A 21,996-nucleotide genomic window follows, 5' to 3' on the forward strand; every position below is an offset into this window, starting at 1 on the left:
CAAAAAAATTTGGATTTTGGAAGACATAGTATAGTATGTCGTTTTTGTCAAATTTTGGACCAAATTAGTTTTTTCAAAAAAATTGTCAGATTTTGGACGAAATAGTGTAGTATGACATTGAGGCCGACGACATAGTATAGTATGACGTTCTGTCACATTTAGGGCAAAAAAAAAAGTTCAAAAAAATTCAGATTTTTGGACGACATAGTATAGTATGTCGTTTTTGTCAAATTTTGGACCAAATTTGTTTTTTCAAAAAATTGGTCAGATTTTGGACGAAATAGTGTAGTATGACATTGAGGTCGACGACATAGTATAGTATGACGTTCTGTCACATTTAGAGCTAAAAAAAAAGTTAAAAAAAATTTCGATTTTTGGACGACATAGTATAGTATGTCGTTTTTGTCAAATTTTGGACCAAATTAGTTTTTTCAAAAAAATTGTCAGATTTTGTACGAAATAGTGTAGTATGACATTGAGGTCTAAGACATAGTATAGTATGACGTTCTGTCACATGTTGGGCTAAAAAAAAAAATTCAAAAAAATTTTGGATTTTGGACGACATAGTATAGTATGTCGTTTTTGTCAAATTTTGGACCAAATTTGTTTTTTCAAAAAAATGGTCAGATTTTGGACGAAATAGTGTAGTATGACATTGAGGCCGACGACATAGTATAGTATGACGTTCTGTCACATTTAGGGCTAAAAAAAAAGTTCAAAAAAAATTCCGATTTTGGACGACATAGTATAGTATGTCGTTTTTGTCAAATTTTGGACCAAATTTGTTTTTTCAAAAAAATGGTCAGATTTTGGACGAAATAGTGTAGTATGACATTGAGGTCGACGACATAGTATAGTATGACGTTTTGGTCACATTTTGGGCTAAAAAAAAGAGTTTCAAATAAATTTCCGATTTTGGACGACAGTGTAGTATGTCGTTTTTGTCAAATTTTGGACCAAATTTGTTTTTTCAAAAAAATGGTCAGATTTTGGACGAAATAGTGTAGTATGACATTGAGGATCGACGATATAGTATAGTATGACGTTTTGGTCACATTTTGGGCTAAAACATTTTTTTTTTTTTTTTTTTTTTAATTTGCAGGTTTTGGAGGACATAGTATAGTATGACGTTCTGTCACATTTAGGGCTACAATAAAATGTCATAGTTTAGTTCACTAATTGTTTCAAAGCAGTACCAATCCCCTTTGGTGTAGTGGAGAAGACACTGGACTCCCAACCCATGGATTGTTGGTTCATGTCCTGTCTTCGGCAGAAAGTAGTCTATACTATATAGTATGACGGTCAAAAAAGGTGTGTCATAGTATGTCGTCAAAAAACTCATACAATAGTGTCTTCTAAAACATCGTAGTTTAATTTGACAGACGTCATACTGTGATGTCATGTAAACTAAATCTTTATGAAAGGTATAATTCCCCATTGGTGTAGTGGAGAAGACGCTGGCCTCCCAACCCCTGGATTGTAGGTTCAAGTCCTGCTGTTTAAATAAAGATTATTTGAAAAAATGGTCAGATTTTGGACGAAATAGTGTAGTATGACATTGAGGTCTACGACATAGTATAGTATGACGTTCTGTCACGTTGGGCTAAAAAAAAAAATTCAAAAAACTTTTGGATTTTGGACGACATAGTATAGTATGTCGTTTTTGTCAAATTTTGGACCAAATTTGTTTTTTCAAAAAAATGGTCAGATTTTGGACGAAATAGTGTAGTATGACATTGAGGCCGACGACATAGTATAGTATGACGTTCTGTCACATTTAGGGCTAAAAAAAAAGTTCAAAAAAAAATTCGATTTTGGACGACATAGTATAGTATGTCGTTTTTGTCAAATTTTGGAGCAATTTTTTTTCCAAAAGTGGTCACATTATGTATGACACAGTATAGTATGACGCACTACATGGTATAGTATGACGTTTTTGTCAAATTTTGGACCAAAAATATGTTTTACCAAAAAATTGTCCGATTTTGGACGACATAGTATAGTATGTCGTTTTTATCAAATTGTGGACCAAGTTTCTTTTTCCAAAAAATGGTCACATTTTGGACGACACAGTATAGTATGACGTACTTCATAGTATAGTATGACGTTTTTGTCAAGTTCCGGACCAAAAAAATGTTTTTCATAAACATTGTCAGATTTTGGACGACATAGTATAGTATGTCGTTATTGTCAAATTTTGGACCAAATTTTGTTTTCGAAAAAATGGTCAGACATAGTGTAGTATGACATTTTGGTCAACGACATAGTATAGTATGTCGTTTTTGTCAAATTTTGGACCAAATTGTTTTTTTTCAATAAATGGTCACATTGTGGACGGACGACATAGTATAGTATGACGTACTACATAGTGTAGTATGACATTTTTGTCAAGTTTTGGACCTAAACATTTTTTTCAAAAAAATTGTCCGATTTTGGACGACATAGTATAGTATGTCGTTTTTGTCAAATTTTGGACCAAATTTTTTTTTTTTTTAAAAATGGTCCCATTTTGCACGACACAGTATAGTATGACGTGCTACATAGTATAGTATGCCGTTTTTGTCAAGTTTTTTCAGTTTTGGACCAAAGAAATGTTTTTCAAAAAAATTGTCCGATTTTGGACCAAATTGTTTTTTTTCAAAAAATGGTCACATTTTGGACGACATAGTATATAGTATGTCGTTTTTGTCAAATTTTGGACCAAATAATTTTTTTCAAAAAATTATTACATTTTGGATGACATAGTATAGTATGATGTACTACATAGCATAGTATGACGTTTTTGTCAAGTTTTGGACCAAAAAAATGTTTTTCAAAAAAATTGTCCGATTTTGGACGACATAGTATCGTATTATTTTTGAGGAATTTGGAAGTTTGTTTACAGAGACATAACCAGGAATGATGTCTACTCTCAGTCAACTCTCAGGTTTGAAGATGTTGCTCCTGTTTGCCACAGATATTTGAACATCTTCATTTCTGGCAGTTGCAGTTCAATTCTCTTCCTAATAATATGACACAGAAAAGAAATGTTGTCTCCTTGAATTATATGATTTTTATGTGGATAATGTTTCTGTACAAACTAAAACTACAGTAAATGTGGAGCTGCTGAGCAGGGCCCCTAAAACTACCTGTTACTTCCACTTAGTTCCTTGTGCCTGCAGTGAAAACACACATATTTCCTGGGAAATTCCCTATAGTTACTGGGAATTAGTTCATGCAGTGAGAAAGTGGTATAGATAAAGGATGGATGTTGCTTTAGCAAACAAAGAATACTCTGTTGACTTTAGTTCTCTTGCCATAATCTTACGTACTGCGTGGTGCTTCAAATGCAGAAGTAGAACTGTCAGATCAGACTGGACTTGGCCAGAGGGTCAATATTGATCTGGTTGTGTACTCTGGGGCTTCCATAGCCAGCCTGCAGGGCCGCTGCCCCAGCTCTCTGGGGGAGGTGAGAGGGGGTCGATTCTGCTCTCAAAAAGGCGTCTTTGTTCATTTGTGCGGCGCGCAGAGGCCCCAGCTGGGGGTCTCAGGCCAGCAGACACACGCCGATATTTGGGTGGAGAGGCTGAGTGCAACGTCCCTGTCCGTTCCACCTCACAGCTTCCATTCTTATGGGTCAACAAGAGGCTGTAACTGTTCGCCTCCCTCCCCATCTCACACACAGTAGGCACGGATTCATACACGTGCGAGATCCAACATATTCCACACTTCTGTGTCCAGATTGTCGTGGCGGTTTGTCCTCTCTCTTCCCCCGCCCTCCATTATCTCCTCTTTTGTTTTGTGTCAGCAGCCTCTGAAATTCTTTTGTCTCCAGCCGACTTTCAAATGTCTATTTATTCACTGTTGTTTAATTGCGTTGTCGGCACGATCCGTTTGAAATTGCCCGCTTTGCACATTTTGCATCACAATTGGAGCCATTGTGCAGTCGGCTCATCCCGCTGTCCAACGCCTGCTCTCCTTTTCAGGGTGCGCTGTTTCATCTTTTTTGTGGCCGTCTGCATTGAACTTCACAAAAATCCATAAATTATGCTTTGATGAGTCCGTGTACCCATGCTGACACAAACATGTGCAGAGGGGTTTCTTTTTTTTCTTTTCTTTTTTTGAAGCCGTCTCTTGTTTACATCCAATTAACAGAAGGCTTTGAAGTTTTGAACATATTTAATAATGTAGTTGCATTTTGTCATTTGTCAAGTGTTTGTGTTAGGTCATCGCCTCCAATCATTTACATAATCAGTTACACAAATCATCTAACTATTCATTTTGAGTAGCAGAGTTTGTATTCATTAAACTTGTGAGTGAAATTGAAATTGTGAATGTTAAATATTACAATAATATTAAAATAGAAAGTTATGGAAAATGTCTTCAGCTGTGCATATATTTGAGAAATGTTAACATTCAAATTGTTTACAAAGTTCTGTTATTCAGCACAAGTGCAGGAGTTTTTCAAGAGTGTTGTGTTTTCTGGATAATCAAATAAAAAGTTTAAGATTTTTTTGATAATGGGTTTTGGCATCAGAATTATTGAAGCACTCTGGAGTCCATTTGTTAAGTTAAGTTCTACTCACAGGTTTATTCTGAATGATTAGTCCATTACAAGGACAAATGATGGCTGTGTCAAAGGTTAACTTTACCCTGCTGGTGATCTGCAGTTGTCACTTGACTGTTTCCGTGTCCAAGGACAGAATTTAAACAGCTGGTGTTCAAATAATCTCTTGCCTTGTCTTGTGTGGAACAGATGCTCTGAAAACCAAGACAGTAGTTTAGTTACAGATGAAGGATAGAATAACGCAGGATTATAGAGAGCACACAAATGAACTCTTCTTAAAAATACAAGCTCTTAAATGTCTGGATTCTGATTCAGTTTAAAACAACGCAAATAATATTCAAATCAAGAAAGACAAGGGGGATATAATTTAAAAGGGAAAATACATTTAAAAATGCAGTGTGCCAGGACAACTTTAAATAGTATGTGTGTTTCAATCTCAGGGGTTTAAAGGGGACATATTATGCGAAATCAACTTTTTAATCGTTTAAATCCTTATAGTTTGGACCCTGGAGGTCCTATCAGTCGCCAAAGTGTGAAAAAAGATGACTCACTCTTGTTCCTGGAATTGTTGTCTCACGGAGCTCCGATTTGTCCGTAAAACACAAGAAATTGCTGGCAAGGGCAACGGTATCTGAAAACCGGAAGTCCACGAAAAGTTCTACTCTTGGCTCCACAGTGCAGCACAGAGTCCTCCACAAACTTCCAGCCTCAGAGGATTTATCTGTCCAGTGGATACATGTTATATATGACAGCAATGTGCCTGCTAGAGCCTACAAATGATCACTTTTCCAAATGCTAACTGCTGTTAGCTCCCAGTAGCCTCTGTGGCTGATGTCATTTCCTGTCCCTTAAGTTTCATTTTACTTTTTTTAAGGTGGACCTAAAGAGATATTACTAAACAGAGCGTTGTGAACAGGGCTGTTTCGGCAGAGTGATTGAACTGCTGTGGTGCTTCATCCTTATGGTATTTTGACCAAAGCATTTCACAGACATGTTCATTAGGACACCAGGGAACTAGGTTAACTTGGAGAAATAGGGTATAATATGAGACCTTTAAATGATGGAAGAGTCTAACAGATGAATTAAAGCAGAGTAAAAACCTAAAACAGTTTAAAAGAACATAGAAAATATATGTATTTTTTTTAATAAATATAAGGATGGTCGTTAAATGGTCGTGTTTGAAGCCAGACATTCTTGTGTTGTACTGAGATAAAATACTGTAAATATATAAATATTTGGTGATGAGATAAATCACCAAATATTGAGTTGTGTGTAATAGGAATGGGGTGAGGTACATTAAAAAATTTTGTGCATGTGTTTGAAATAATAAATTAGTTTTTTTTTATCCATGTCTGATTTGGTTCAGTCGCTGATACACAGCAAACCTAAACATGAAATTGAAGGCAGCAGCACATTCAGAGCCACTTCCCTTAATCTGAGTGTGGGTACATTCCTCTCTGCCTCTCCTCCCTGCCACTCTGCCAAAAACGTGCCAACCAGAATTCTTCCCTCCCAACGCCCAGTCTGGTCTGCAGCGTCTTCTCACGTAAACCAAGCCGCCGCTGCTGCACAACGAGCAGTATGGAGGGAGCATCACCTGACTGACGCTGTGCAGTAAGCACATTCTTCAGAGTGTCACCGCAGGAGCTGCTGGCACCTCACGTACACATGAGGAGAATGTGTGATATCGCTGTGACGAGAAGGGAATTAAGGGGGAAGGATATGGGTGTTCCTGGTAAATACCAGAACTGCTCCTCGTTCGCATTTGGAAACTATTCCAGGCACGTTAAGAGTACCTGTGTGATTATATGGCTGCCCACACTGTTTTAATGACACAGCTGCCAAATTCCAGTCATTCCCTGGAAAACAGCGAGCAAACAACAGAACATGTTTTTAAACAAGATGACATTTATTGACAAGTTATGAGCTGTAGGTCATGTAGTAACAGATGGTGCATCGGTAATAGCTTAACAAACCAGTATATTTGATATATTGGAAAAACTGCCGACAAGTGAAGATGGAGAATTAACTCTGCTACAAAATAAAAGCATTGATTATTCACAGACACGACCCAATCTGGGTTAAGACAAAGATACAAAAATTAAGACCAGTAAAAGATTTCTTAATACAAACTGTGCAAATCAAAGGCTTCTACAAATTAATTACAAAAGCAAATATAAAAACTGTACACACAAAACATCGATATTATACCTACAATGTTAACTACTTTGGAAACATCCAGCTTTCCTCATTCACATCCAAAATAACACTAAGGTCAGCTATTCTGGTTTTGGCAATATTTAAGTTTGAAACATGATCGCTGCTATTAAGCTTCATCACACATTTTAAGAATGTAGTTTAAAATGAGAGACTTCTGTAAAAATGTTTATCACATTTAAAAAATACATATATATATATTCAGAGCAAAGAAAAGACAAATAACACAAAGGTTACCCTTCCTTGAACAAATACAGGTAGAACTGTACATAACCCTGAGACGCCAAGTGCAAGAGAAATGACATCAAATCATACGTTAACATTTTGAAACAGAAAAGTATCTTCTGCAGCCGTAATGGGCCACACTCTCTTTCGCGAGCTTGTATTTTTAAGTCAAGGAGTAAGATACAAATTTAGCTCGCCAAAATTGAGGGAAGCCCAAGTCCAAACGTCTAAAAATACAGACAGGAAGATTGTTTCTGTGCACAAAATCATACACTTCCCCAAACGTCTTCTCGAGTTCCCCATACGCCTGGCAGGGCAAAGGTCTAATTTAGTCCATCAGCAGTCAAAATAAATTACACCTGAGTAAATGCCCAGTGTCAGGAGGACAGGAGAACCACAACAAAGGACAGCGGACCTTCTTATTTTAAGTTCACTGTAAAACAATCCATCAGTGAGACACCTTCTCCAAAGTAATTTTAAGGGTTAATGAAAAGGTGATCTACTGGAGAGATAACACGTTTGATGATGGAGTGAGTCGGTGGTGCAGTTTAGGGCTGATACAGTCTCAGTAGCTTATTTGATCCATGCAGTAGAAAGAGGAAAATCTTTAACTGATGCACAGAGAACACATTAACGCTGTTAAACTTGTACATAGAAATGAGTCCAGCTCAGGCCAGTGGCGACATGGCAAAGTTACACAAGAACGACGCGTAAACAGATCAGGTGCAAAGAGGCTGAAGACTTATCGTCTCTGGGCTGTTCCCAGGATTCAGGCCTTTAGTCCTTCAGTCATCTGCACATTACGATAATGTGAATCAGGCTGGATGGAGCCAGTGAGAGGACACACACAACCTTCATCCTCCTCCTCCTCCTCCTCCTCTCTGCAGACAGCGAAGGGAGACAACATACCAGACACCACGGCTGATCTGTGGAAAAGAGACAGAGGGAGATTAATGTTTGGATATTGTGAACTCACAGGAGCCACGGTTGAATGAGGAGCATCCACATGACCAGAGGCGAGGCCTGGACATTCTCAGGGAACAGAGAGGAATGCAGAGACTCTGGTCGTCGAGCCACATATCAGCTTATCAAACGGCCGCTTCATCAGAGTTACCCACACAGTGTTAATATGAATGCCTCAGGATGGATTTTATTTAACTAAAGACCTCCTGGCATGTGGGATTTAAAAGTGCTCGAGCCATTTATGTCACAAGGTAATAAATATCCGAGGCTGGCAGAGGAGAAGACCCTGCTCTGTAACATTAAGCCTCTCTGGAGTCAGATAAAACACATATTCCAAAAACCATCAGCTTATTTGCGCGATCCGGATATAATTTATACAGTATGAGGTTTTTGTTGTGGTTGAAATTCCTTCATGTGTTAATCACCATTTTTACTACAAACACTGGGACGAGTTTGTTTTTGGAATCGCTCGTCTCCAGCGACCTCAGATACTTGAGCATCTAATTTTCCACCCCTGCTGTTATGAAGGAATGTTCCACAGCTTATCCGAGGTGGTTACAGAGAAGCCTGAACATGATGTTTACATGTAATTTGCATATTTTCGATGATGCGTCTGTCAGAGCAGATGAGGATGAAGCATATGTGTGTGCTCTCCATTTTAAAAAGGAAGCGAGGTGACATTTACACACAGGCTTTGCTCGGGGCTTCTTTGGATAACATAATGACTTTGTATTTTCACAACTAACTTCTCTCTACTCGTCGGTTACTGTTGTTGTGAACATGTTACCTCGGGCAAAACAGTGCGTCACATTCACTGGAATAATGATAACAATAATGTGAAGGCATAAAATGATACACGCTCTTAGTGAAAGTGACACTAATTCACTGTACATTAAAGATTTTAATTTCTTCATCTTGAATGGCCTCAAGGCAGAAGAAAAAAAAGTGGGCTGGATTTTGAAACAAACACAGTTGTTCTCAGCCTTTCTGAGCACAGCTGGAGTAACGCAACAGCAGCAACACTTCCTCTTCAACATGCAACTGCAGGCCTGATGGAAGTTTCCACAACTCCTCCAGGCAAATACTGTAGGCTTGGCTCAATGGCCACACTTATCTACTGCTGCTGGCCGTCTAATCTCCCTCAAGTGCAAAAGATGAAGAGCATGTCTCTGAAATTTAAATGCTTTCCCGCTCTGGTCTTCTAAAAACACGACGATAGTGGTTGATAAGAGCTCTTGAGGCATGAACATAACTCAGGTGAACAATGTCAAAGGTCAAGGTCAAAGCGTATTAGAAGTGTAGCTCAAATAGTGATCGAGTTCAAATGTACTTTTTTTTATTGGCAGGGTTACATCCAAGACTTCCATCAAACAACATCCCAGCGTTGCCAAATAATTCTGCCGTCAACAGAAATGAATCTCCAGACTGTCCCATCAAGTCAAGGTCAATAATGAGACTGAAAACAGCATTCACCTGTGAACATCTTTTATAATGACGAGCTCATCATGACTTACATTACACAACTCTACAGGTATGACCTCCTCCTGCCAACAGCGAGTGAGCGTGGGATGCCAACAGGTGGCGAGCTTAATAACTGTAACCTAGAGAGTGCCCACATGTCCCGTGTGTGTGTCTTTGGTCTGGTGCACTGCAGTAACCACGGTGCGCTGCTGTGAGGGATGGAATGAGTCAATTTGTCTTTCAGCTCACAAAACAGATGGGCTGGGAATTTGTGCAGTCACTGGATCCGGCACTCGGAGGTTTAACCTGCCTCCGTCTGTCGGTTGCTTCCATCCTCCACAGAGGATTAAGTCAATCTATTCTGAGAAAATTAATTAATGAGCCAATGTCAAACTTTACACTATTCTTAAAAAGGGGCCAAATGCAAGAAATGTATTATATTAGGTCATAAAATGTCCAGATCAATCTATTCATCTACTGTAGGATATGTCATCAGAGATGACTGAAAACCTGGTTTCACATATAATAACGTATATTCATGATTAGATTTTCATTTGCTGGCCTCAAACTCGGCTACTGTTTTGTCTGTTAAGCCAATCACTGCCACCCAAGCTCATAGCACTTCATCACCCTGACTGCCAGAAGAGTTAGACAAACAAAGCAAGCTGCAGCTATGAGTGAGAAATGGTTAATTAATGTATGGAATGTTTTTAAAGCATTCTAGTTGTTGACTTGTCATCTGGATGGATCAGTGTTTATAATTACAGTATAGGTGTATGTGTAGGAACATGAACACAGTGCAGCTCCCTCTGTGTTACTGTGCTCTATATTGTTTTGAATTGGGATTGCAGTAACCTTTTTAAATGCTAAAGTTCACTGATATTTATAACGCAGCTCATAGCACGAGTCCCATGTATACCCTTTAAAATATCACACAGTTGTAAAAACACTTGCATCATGGGACTAGGTAACATTAATCAAAGTAATGACACCTGCATCATGACACATAACTCAATTTTTTTTGCGTGTTTTGCATCTGCGTCTTATGGAGGCCCAATTACCCAGAACACACCAAACCAAAGCTGAGTCCTCTTTCTTAATCTGTCCCTTGTGACCAACGGGGCCTGTGCCATGTTTACTAATGACCACCTAGAATTCCACTGTATTGACCATTGTTTAAATCACAGTGACTTCATTTACACGAGCTTGCTTTATATTGAGGGACAAATAAAGAACTCCAGGATGAGCTGTAAGAACCTTGGTGCAGCCGCAAAATATTCCATGGCATGTCTTGATGAATCCTAAAAGAAACTCCAGTTTAAGACTGGAAACAAAGAGTGTCTGTGACTGAGTAGATGGCACTTCAGTACTACTTCAGAGGCGCAAATATTATGTAATTCAGATTAATTACCAGGCAGACACACTCTGTGCAGCTGGCTTTCTGAGGAGGCCCCTGTAACTGTATGACAGCTCATCTCTTTTTCAGGGAGTAATCAAATTAGTCTGGTGATTATTCTGCCATTTTAAGCATCGCTTTCCCTTTTGCTTTTCGTTGCTTGCTGCGTGGTGAAAAGACCAATAAAAACTCCATTAGGTTTATGTAAATTTAGGCAGCCGTGCCGAGGGCTGTAACGTGGCAGATTGATTACTCAGGGGACAAGTGACAAAGTGTGTGCATGTGCACGTGCTAACTTAACCTGTGTATGTGTGTTGGAGAGAAGCGGTAGAATCGTTGTTGTACACAGATGCCACAATAAAAGGCTCATTCAGCGTGTGCTCCTGGTGGTCCTCACAGCAAGGCATTAATAAAACATTAGTATTGAGTAACTAGGGCCTCTGTACTCCTCCTCCCTGATCCCGGTGTGACCTTTCCATTTTACAGCAGCTGTCTGGGGACATGGAGAGCCCACTGCTGACTCCCACTGTGGCCCCCTGACCTCTCCAGGTGTGCCCAATCAAACTGAGCCATGCCCACCTCATAAGTGCTTCAGTTGAAGCCGTTAGAAAGCTAAAATACAACAGCGATCCTTTTTTTTTGAGATGTGATGAGGAGGGAGGGTCAGAGAAAGGGGGGGGGTCTGAGAAAACAAAGGCTCAAGTGTCGATAAGAGTCATTTCTGGGTCCATTATAATTCGGTGGTAGTGAGAGACCATGCTGAACTTTGTGCAGAGTTCTCTAGTTACATCCTGTCTGCCTGTCGTCTCGTACAAACAACAGACCAGATTACACCGTGATGTTACTCACAGAGAAACCCCCAAAACATCAGATGTACAATTTAATGGCCGAGTGTAAAACGTGTTTATGAAGAAGCCAAAACTAAAACAGCTGAAATTGAGTCTGTTAAATTTCAATTTTTTTTTCTTAATTTGCTAATGTTATTTACTTCTGCTGTCTCGACCATAGTAAATATGCAGTGCCATGCGTTAAGATTTACAAATAGTTTTCCCATCAACAGTGGGTTCTGGTTTGGCCCCGGAGTCTGGGGTTAGTCACATCTGGTGGAAATTCACGAGGCTCCAAACTACAGAAGGTGGTGACAAAAAGAGCAGGAGGCCTAGTGATCCCACATGGGCCACGCAGAGTGGCAGGACAGCCACGAGACCTCAACCACAGGACAACATTAACAAATCTTTATTAATGGGAATGCAGGCCACACCTTCATTCCTCCCAAATTAGAGTAAGGATGACTGGCTTTTTAAAGGGCAGACAATGTCAGCAATGTGACTGCCTATGTATGAGTGTGTATGTGTGAGAGGGGGTGGGGTCGGGTGTTGGGGGTAGTACTACAAGTCGAAAATGTGGTTTCACAACTGAGTAAAAACAATGCAAATACAGACAAGTCCACAACAGCTGACTGGCGGTTTTCAGCCCCACTATAAACATGAAAGGAACACGCATGCACACACAGATTTGTGCAGCTATTCTTCTTCGGACATTGCATCGACGTCCATTCATTTGGACAGCCTAAAGAGAGCATTATGCCGAACACTAACCATAGCCAGTTTGTGTCTAACCCTAGAACAAATACACACATGTATTTCGCTCTCTGATCCCAGCTGAAAGTTGACAGTCTTCGGAGTTGAGTATTTTTAGACAGGCGTTAGTCTCGGCTGCCAAACGGTGCAAAATATAGATTTGCTTCTCCTGGTCTGACTTGCTCTCCACTTCACGATCTCATTTTCAACTAGTCTGTTTGAATATGTAGTATATCTGTGTGCAGGTGTGTGACTGTAGCCCTCTATGTCACCCTGTTGTTGCCATAACGTCTACCACCTCACTCCTTCTCTCACCCACAGAGCCTTGATTTTTCATAACCAGCCTGCCTGTCTCCATCGGGCTGGAAAACCTTGACTAACATGGAGACAGTGGTTCATACCAGGAGGAGCCTCCTCATGCTAAAGCCCTTCATCACACCTAGCTGTTTACTGTAGACACACATTTAAGCCTCCTGCTTCTCACTAGGTTCAGTTTAGATTTACTGTCAACCTTCTTGGCAAAGAATTGAGTCTATTTTGAGTCACGCTCAGGTTTTACTGATGGTAAATGCAGAACAGAGGAGAACAATCGCACATGTAATGTATGTATTCGGACGGCAAATATTATTCTTCACATGGCATGGATGCAGGAAAAAAAAAATTGTATGTAGACGATGCCAGCAAATATGGAGGAGAATTAACCAAGCTACTGCCAACAGGGAAAGACTCGGAAAATACAAGACAAAACAAAAGGGAGGGTCATTCTGTGGAAAATACCAGTCCATACAACAACCAAACAACACTGAGCACTTCTGTTATAATATAGTAATAACTACTATACTGGTGATTGAATATCAGACATGTTTACTGGTGTCATGGCCGACGTGACCCCATTGCACGATGGTCTTTGAAAAGATAAAACCATTCATTAAAGATGCAAACAAAGAATGGGCTTTTAAAAAAATTCCACAGTCAGATTAGAGAACTTAAAACTCCACAAAATATCACCACATTCTCTCCCTTTTGTTTCCCTCCATCACTCCTAAGTCGCTGCGTGACACCAAAAACACCCTCAGGAAAGATTAATCTTCTCTGAGCTCACATGAAGCTGTGAAAACTGCAACCTGTCGTTCCTTCAGGCACATCTGGTTGAGCAATTCTTCACTGATATGGTATGAAACATTTCAGTCAGACATACGTTTAGATCCTCTCAGGTGGATCCTTCTTTTCTTCACTCTTCTTGCTGAATTTCTTTGAAATTATAACTGAGCTGACTTTTAGTTTTTTCAGAAAAAATACCCCTGTCCTCTTGTCCTCTCACCACATATGGTGCTGAAGTAGGTTTTCCTTCTTCAAATGAATCCTTACTTTAATTGGAATGTAGTTGATAAAGTTTTTAGTGCCTGTATCAAATGCATCTATATGAATTTATATAGGTTTTGTGAGGATATATTAGCTACTGAGGACAACTCATAAAGTGATAGGAGTAACACCAGGTGAGGTCTTCTGCTGCTGCAGCCCATCTGCTGCAAGGTTCACAACATGCTGTGAATTCAGTTTTCTTCATATCTTAGCTGTAGTGTACACGAGTTACTGTGGCTTTTCTAATTTGATCCAGTTTGGTCTTTCTCCTCTGACCTCTGGAATCAACAGGGCATTTCACAAATTTCATCTCAACAACCATATCACAATCTGAAGCTCGCCTTGACCATGTCTACCTGCCTAAATGAGCAGATTGTACCTAAAAACAGCGGCATGTGATACAATAGTTGTTCCACGTTACTCTACGTCCACACACATTCTTGCAGCACTTCACCACACTGACACTCGTACATACGCACGTACGCAACTTGTGAACATGTGAACTGAAGGAGCCGGGGAACCGACTACTGACCGCCACCAATTACCAGACAAACTCAACTCTGTGCTGCTCTCTCTATATGTTTATAGACCATGAGTTATATCACTTTTTACTACTTACAACTGCTCCCTGGTGAGACGAGCACAGACCTGATTCCCACCTTGCTCCTGTCACTGACACTGGCCTCTGTGTTGTAGCGCTCTGTAATTACCAGGACCACTGACATTCCTCCTGCACTCTAACCCAGGTCTCCACTATGTTTATCCAACACCCAGCCAACAAAGCAGCTAGATAATGTGTAACCGTAACCACTAGCAACGCTGACAACAGCGAGGGGTTTTAAACTGTTCTTGTCCGGTTCAAACTGACAATCAAGTTGGTTTGTTAAAAAAGTGACATTGTGGTTTAAACTCGGTGCAGATAACCATGACTCCATAAAATCAGTTCCTGTTTATTATGTGACAATAGGGACACTATGAATAGCACGTGTAATTGTCATATTGTTTGCTAGTGTCAGATTAAGGAAACTAAAATTACTCACCATAAAAGAGAGCGCGTATCCCACTATGCTGAGAGGTACTTCCACGTGCTGACAAAGGCGGTTGGAATGAGAGAGTAGGGCACACTGGTCACACTTTCCCAAGAGTCTGATGATGGATCATAACAGTCCAGTGTCTTACACCTCTGAGCACCAAAGTATCCCCCGACCACATACAGTTTGTTTCCAGATGCCACCGCGTGGCAGCTGATGCGTTTGGCCGTCACGTCTCCAAACTTGGTCCACTGGTACGTCTCGCTGTTGAATCGGTAGGCAGAGCTCGCTGAGAATTCAGTGTCGCCACCTATCACCACGACATGGTTGCCCACCACAGCTGCAGCAGTGTATCGCCACAGCTGCGGACAGGCGGCTGGCACAGACCAACGGTTCTGGCAAGGGTCGAAGCATTGAACCTTGCGATACTTTTCTCTGTTGACGCTGGTGCCCCCAAAGGCAAAGAGTTTGTTTTTGGCGCCAACAACAGCGGCATTGCTCACCCCTTCTCTGAGAGGAGCCACCAGCGTCCATTTATTAGTCTGAGGGTCGTACTGCTCCACCTGTTTGAGAGACACAGAGGGAGAGGCAGGAAACGATCCTGCGAGAGAAGTGTGTCCTCCCACAACATACAGCTGGTGGTCCAGCTCTGCAGAACCGTGTCCAAATCTGGCTACCAGCATGGGGGCTGCTTTGGACCACTCGTCATGCAACGTGTCATAGACCCAGACATCTTTGGAGGCACCGTTTTCAGAGCCACGCCCTCCTGTAACGTAAACCTGAGAAAAAGGAATTGCAGAGAAATGAGAATGATGAGAATCATAGGTTTCTTTATTGTTCCCTTGGGGCAATTTGCTCAGCTAACAAAAGAGATATACAATAAATACAATAGTAAAGACTATAAGACAAGATAATGTCAATCACTTACAACTATATAATGGTAAATAAAACAAATCATACAGTGCAGTATATATCCCATACATACCTTACAACCTATGGCACAGGCACTGCATTCTTTCCTGGGGCTGGGGATGTCTGTTTTTGGGGTGATCTCCTTGGTCTTGTTATCGATCATGTAGATTTTATCGCACATGAAAGTCTGACCTCCCAGCAGCAGCAGGGCCTGGCTGACCTTTCTTGGCCGAGCACAGAACCCCGTTACGATACCATCGTTCTGGAGGATCCTCATCTTACACCGCACAGCATCTTCAACAATCTCCCGGCCGACCTTGTGGCACATCACCAGCTCCTCCGACGCTACATTCTTCAACAGGTATGTTTCAGGGAGCAGCGCCAAGCGGACACAGCGCAGCAACTCGGGCAGCTCGCTGTGCCGTCGCTCCATGTCCGCCTTGACCCAGTCAATGACAGCCTCGTACACCAGGCTCTCATCCTCCACCTCCAATTCCTCGCTGAGAATCAGCTCCTGGACTTTGTCTCTGGGCAGGCTGAGGAAGTCCTCTGTCTTGAAGAGAGAAGCAAAGTTTGCCAGACACATCCTCCATGACAGCTCATACAGTCTCTGACATTGATGGGCATCTGACAGCAGCATCATCCCCAGACAGTTTGAATGGTGGAGATTCTTCTCTAGAAACTCTGCTGCTGCGTCTCTGATGTCGTGAAACTGGAGCATGTCTCCTGCTTCTAGGAGCGACTCTGCATTTTCTTCATTGATAATGACTCTAGCCGAGTAGGCATAGTCAAGCAGAAGCTCCAGCACCTCTGGATGGAGAGAGTCATGGAAGTTGACTTCAGCGTCGCGACTCTCCCGGAGCCCACCACTGAACATGGCCTCAAAGTATCGGCTACAGGAGGCCAGGACGGCGCGGTGACAGGGGAAGGATCGGTTGCCAGCCTTGAGGATGACATCCGTGAAGACCTTCCTTTTGCGCAGCAGGTTGAGCTGAGTCAAGAGGCTGTCGGCGTGAGACGTCTTGTGAAAGAGGTGGATATTCATGGAGCCAGAGCTGGAGCGAGACTTTCTGTTTTCGTGGTTACTGACGGACATCTTGAAACAGACCTGGAGGAAAATGTAAAGGGAGAAAAATATTAGCACCAGTGGACAGAGATAATCATTTGTTAGATTAAACGATTTCATAATTCAACAGGAAGAAGGGATTTTATGAATTAATGCTCTTTCAAATGTTTACAATGACTACAAACCACTCCTTTACCTTAATGATTAAACAAAACTCACTACACCAACAGCTGATGAATGAGCTGCTGAAAAATAAAGCACTGGTTTACACCAGAAGTGAACTTCAGACTTCGGAGATGAAAGGAGATCAGATAAGAAACACTCCTTGCACACAGCGTGCCACAATAATTTACACTGTGAAACATACATCAATGTCAACACTCAAACCTGCAACAGCAGATGAGCTACACGGACTTCAAAATACAACCTTTCGTGATTAATGTTAGGTAAAGTCGCAACACCTGGGTGTGTTGCTCTATATCACATCTTTCCACCCCTATAAACATTTCAGGGCTATGAGTCACCTCCAACTGCACAGGAGCCAGTAAATTCCTGACAGCCTGTTCTGTTTCTCTGCTGGCTCTCTCTCTCTCACACACACACACACACACACACACACACACACACACAAAATGATAACACAGGCAAAGCTTTCCTGCCCACGTAAGATGTGACACATCAGACCCACTCCTCATGGATTCAATTATGTAACCTCTGTGGAGCAGATGAAACCCTGAGTCCTTCTTTTGGTGATGCGGTTAGTTTAGTTTACGCATAGATCATATAGAAATATCCTGTCGCTACAATCAAGATAAATGCAATTCACAACATTACTGTGGTAATTGCAGATTCATTAAACACAATAATCATAATTTTAGACTCATGAATGGAAACAGGTGGCATTTCTCTAAACACAATTACACAAACTAACATCATTTGGTTCAACCGTGATTGTGTGCATTTTCTGAAAGATTCCAGATGTACAGATGAAAGAGATGAACTAATGTTACATATTTTACAGCACATTTGACAGTGGAAAACAAGAGTCTTAGTTAATAATAAGATCATTACAAATCAAGAGGTTCCAGAAAGACTTCAATGATGCAGGCTCACACTCTTGTGGCAACTCAAAATAAATCACCAAGACTGTATGTTGATGATCCAGACTGCATTATCAGGCCATTTAATTCAAATATTAACAGTTTTCCACATTTGAATGTATCACAATAATGGATATTTACACCGATATAGACTAGTCTGTAGCTTTAAGTGGGAGGATAATGATGATCATGCTGACTAGAGGTGGGTCAAAATATCGATTTGGTGACATATGCTGTCCTTCCTCGTGCAATACGATAATCGATATGCCAGGGCAAATATCGATATTTTAATTAATAATTTAAGGCGTACTTTGTTCTCTATGTTGTGAATAAATGGAGAAATCCTTTTAACTTTTCACTTATGTTTTGTTTTCTTCAGTTAGACAGATAGTAGTATCACTTTCATGATTGTTTCGCAATACACCGATTATCACAGAATAGTTGTATCGTGATATTATTGGTATCGTGGACCGTATCGTGATTCCCAAACCAAATGCTGACTAGTAAAACAATGAATTCATTCCGCACTCCAATTCTAATCCTTCATGAGTTTGTAATAAGACACAATAACAACACAACTGATCTGCACGTTTGTCACAATTATGGCTCAGTTCCAGCAACTATACACAACCTTCAAAAGGGCAAAATAAATATCTTCTGCCTAAAAGAGCCCATTGTTTCACAGCAGATACATTTAAGTCGGCCATTCAGGCTCAATGAATGGGCACGGTGGACTTCCGTGGAGAGACTCAGCGTGAAATCAAATGCATTTTGTGCAGTAAATGTGAAACTCCGGTCAGCAACAGCGACGGCCGCGCAACTTTCCTACAAAGTTAGCAACAGCAGCAGCAGCAGCAGCAGCACAGCAGACATCCAGCCTGCTCCAACCAGCACACATCAAAGAGCTGGAAGTCAAAACTCCAACATGTCGGGAGTAGAAGTGTCACAGAAACGTGCAGCCGTGTGGCTGATACTTTGGCAGGAGTGTGTTACACTTACCTTGATAACAGCAGCGCTGCTGCGGATTCCTTTTTCTCCGTTACGGCTGGTTCCGCCGCCGTCGATGTGTTTGAAGTTTGTGGCTCAGTTCAAACAAACCCGCTTCTTCTTCTCCGAGTGTAAAACTGTGTCGTGTCCCAAAATGCAGGAATGTGCTCGAGCCATTGGTGCGCGGAGTACGCTTTTATTATAGACGCGTTTTTAAAACAAAGAGAGAGAGAGCGTCCGATAGTAGAACAAAAAAAAAAGTTGTATTGTTTGCTTTCGTGAAGCCACGCAGCTTTTGAGCAGAGCTAACGCAGAGAAAGAGCAGAGCTCAGTGGTGGTGGTGGTGGTGTTGGTGTTCACTCTGGCTCCTCCTCCTCCTCCCGTTTCTGCTGCCACTGCCCAATCAGGACAAAAACACCGTGTCTGTTGTATTTCTTTATCCAACAATCGATCAGTGTTATTATAGACCCAGTGCCACAAAAATGCAAAAACACCTGTCACTGTGTGTTTTCACCTGTCTGCGCACACACAGAGGGAAACATGTGTACATCTGTCCAGCTGTTCAGCAATTTCATTCCATATATTCAAGTTTCTTTCCATATATGCTTTAATTTAATTAAGTTCGTGGGAAATTTTTTTTATATATATATATATATAAACATATATATCATATATCATATACATTTTATATATCCTATTATACTATACTATAGGGCAGGGGTCTCAAACTGGCCGCCCCCCAATCGATTACATGCGGCCCCCCACTTAATATCATGTCATAATGAAAACATGGCCTACGACCCCACCGTCTTTTAAACACAGTGTGTAGCTGAGGCAATGTTTTTATAACAGTAATAATAAGACATTTGGTCATAATTATCCCATTATTAAATGTATCATATACAACATTCAATTACATATATAAATACACTTAGGGCCAGAGCCACCAATGGCAGTGGCCCGAAACCTGGTCCCGGTACGAATTTTAATCACAGTTGTCCACACTATTATTTATGTAATTTAAAAATAAATGTCTGTTTTTGATATTAGTACGTTCATTTTGCATCATTAATAGTATTATTAAGTATACGTGTGATATCCTGATGCAATATTGTGAACAGTTTAACTTTTTGTTCTCTAGGTCGGCCCCCTCTTGACCACAATAGATGCGCATTGGCCCCCAGGTCATTTGAGTTTGAGATCCTTGCTATAGGGCAAAGTGGGGGAAAAAATACATTAGGAAATTCGAAAAAAGGGTAATGATAAATAATAAATGCCAGTGTCATTAGACTAGAGTTAAAGATGTGGATGAATATGCCAACATTTATTAGGCTAGTGACACAAATGACATTTCTTTTTAGCCCTTATTGTTGAATGAATCCATAAATAGCACTTCATTTGTACAGCGCTTGTCATACACATAAAAATAACACGGTGATTAAGAACATAAAACACCCTATCACCCAAACAAACACACACTCACCGTTCATCAATACATGCAACAAACACATACAAGGGCTGTTCATAAGAGAGCTGAACAGAACAGTGGGCACAGATTACAGAGCTCATGTTTGCAAGGGCTTTGAAAACAGAGCTGCTTCCCTCCTGTTATCAGAAACAACACAGGCATCAGAGTTTATTTCTTTAGATTTAAAATACATATGTTGCCACGAGTCAGTTTTTGGTTCAAGCATTAAGGCCGCCGCTCATATCCCGTCAAGTAAGACTGGTTGATTCCTAGTATGCATACTCTGCATATTTGAAATACTGAGCTTATGAGTTCACCCAAGGCCTCCAACAGTTCAGTAATGCATACAATGACCTGAGATCTAAATAAGGTTTGAGGGCAACCTTCACACTGCCAGGAATAAAACTTCAGAAGAGAAATACATTTTGTCTCGGTTAAAACTTATCATTGTCAACTTATGATACCAAGATTTTGTCTGTCGATTACAACATCGCCCATGGTATTAAAACCACCGGAGTCACAAATGGATAAAAGAAAGCAGAGCTTGAACTCTCTAACACGATCAATGATCATATGATGGCAAGTTCAAATCAGAACCATGAGGTTGTTTCTGCCTCTGAATTCCGAGCATTTTCGGAAGGATTTAAGTCCTCGTGAGGTTGACAGGAATTTATCAAGAATGTCCCTCGGTTTCAACGAAGCTATCGGGACAAGGATCAGGTCAGCCAAGTCACCCTGCCCTGCACATGCAAGGCATTTCATGGGCTGCTCAACACACAAGTTATCACAGCATCGTCAACGTTTAGAAGAATTTATATTCATTCAATTTGTTTCAAATTCAAACACAAAACTTTAAAGAAACATAGAAAGTGTCTCTTTTGTTTACAAGAAACGTAGTTCTTGCTGGGATATGTTCCAACATGTTTTTTTTTGGGTGTGATGTCACCAATGATGCTTTGGTTTCGCTTTAAAGAGCAAGTAAGAGGTGCCCTGCATTTGGATTTGATCACTCACTAATGTTTCATTCATTAACCACAAATGAGTGATTGATAGAAATTGAATAAAAAACATATCCTTCAAATGTCAAATGGGGTAATTTTACTCAAACATCAGTAGCTGTGAGCACCATTACTCTCACAACCTGACAGACTGGAGAGAGACACTTCAACACCTGAGTCCATATCTACTCTGCTCAGGTTTCTTAGCTTCTTACAGTCGCTCAACAACTGCCTTTCAAGATTAAAAGCTGCTGTTGCTGCTGCTGCTGTTTCACAATTGTCTGACTTTATCGGTGTGTTTGTGTATGACAGAGAATCTGACAGGCGCTCGTATCAAGTTACCAATATCATTTTTTTTATACTTGGAGTTACCTCCAGGTCGCTTCACAGTATGGTGTAACCTCAGAGTTTCAATCAACACAAACACTGGTCATTTACACCACTGCAGCTTCTTAAAAATCCCGTGGTTTGTAGCTTATTAGGCCAAATTCTTTGATACACTCAAGTGTGCCTCTATTGGAGATTAAGAATTTAAGAAGATTAGATTTATAAACTCATGATTGTAATCTCGGGTTAATTCATTTGGCTGCACTTTGACCCAATCCTCCCCTCCCCAGATTCAACCCCCTGGCTCTAAGCCAAACTGATCCGAGGACATATGTGTGTGTGTGTAACTAGGCATTA

General features: G+C 40.8%; 1 protein-coding gene across 1 annotated transcript; it reads right to left on the reverse strand.

The window, feature by feature from the left end:
• Positions 1-6,975: 6,975 nt before the first annotated feature.
• On the reverse strand, positions 6,976-18,927 carry enc3 (ectodermal-neural cortex 3). Its single transcript, XM_083888393.1, has 4 exons — positions 18,859-18,927; positions 15,767-16,801; positions 14,791-15,560; positions 6,976-7,914 (listed from the first exon to the last, which is right to left on the reverse strand). Exons 2-3 carry the CDS (start codon positions 16,787-16,789, stop codon positions 14,814-14,816), a joined length of 1,770 nt encoding a protein of 589 aa, XP_083744519.1. The 5' UTR covers positions 16,790-16,801; positions 18,859-18,927; the 3' UTR covers positions 6,976-7,914; positions 14,791-14,813.
• Positions 18,928-21,996: the final 3,069 nt, after the last annotated feature.

The sequence above is a fragment of the Microchirus variegatus genome, assembly GCF_963457635.1.
Source record: "Microchirus variegatus genome assembly, chromosome: 4".
In the NCBI taxonomy this organism is placed as follows: Eukaryota; Metazoa; Chordata; class Actinopteri; order Pleuronectiformes; family Soleidae; genus Microchirus; species Microchirus variegatus.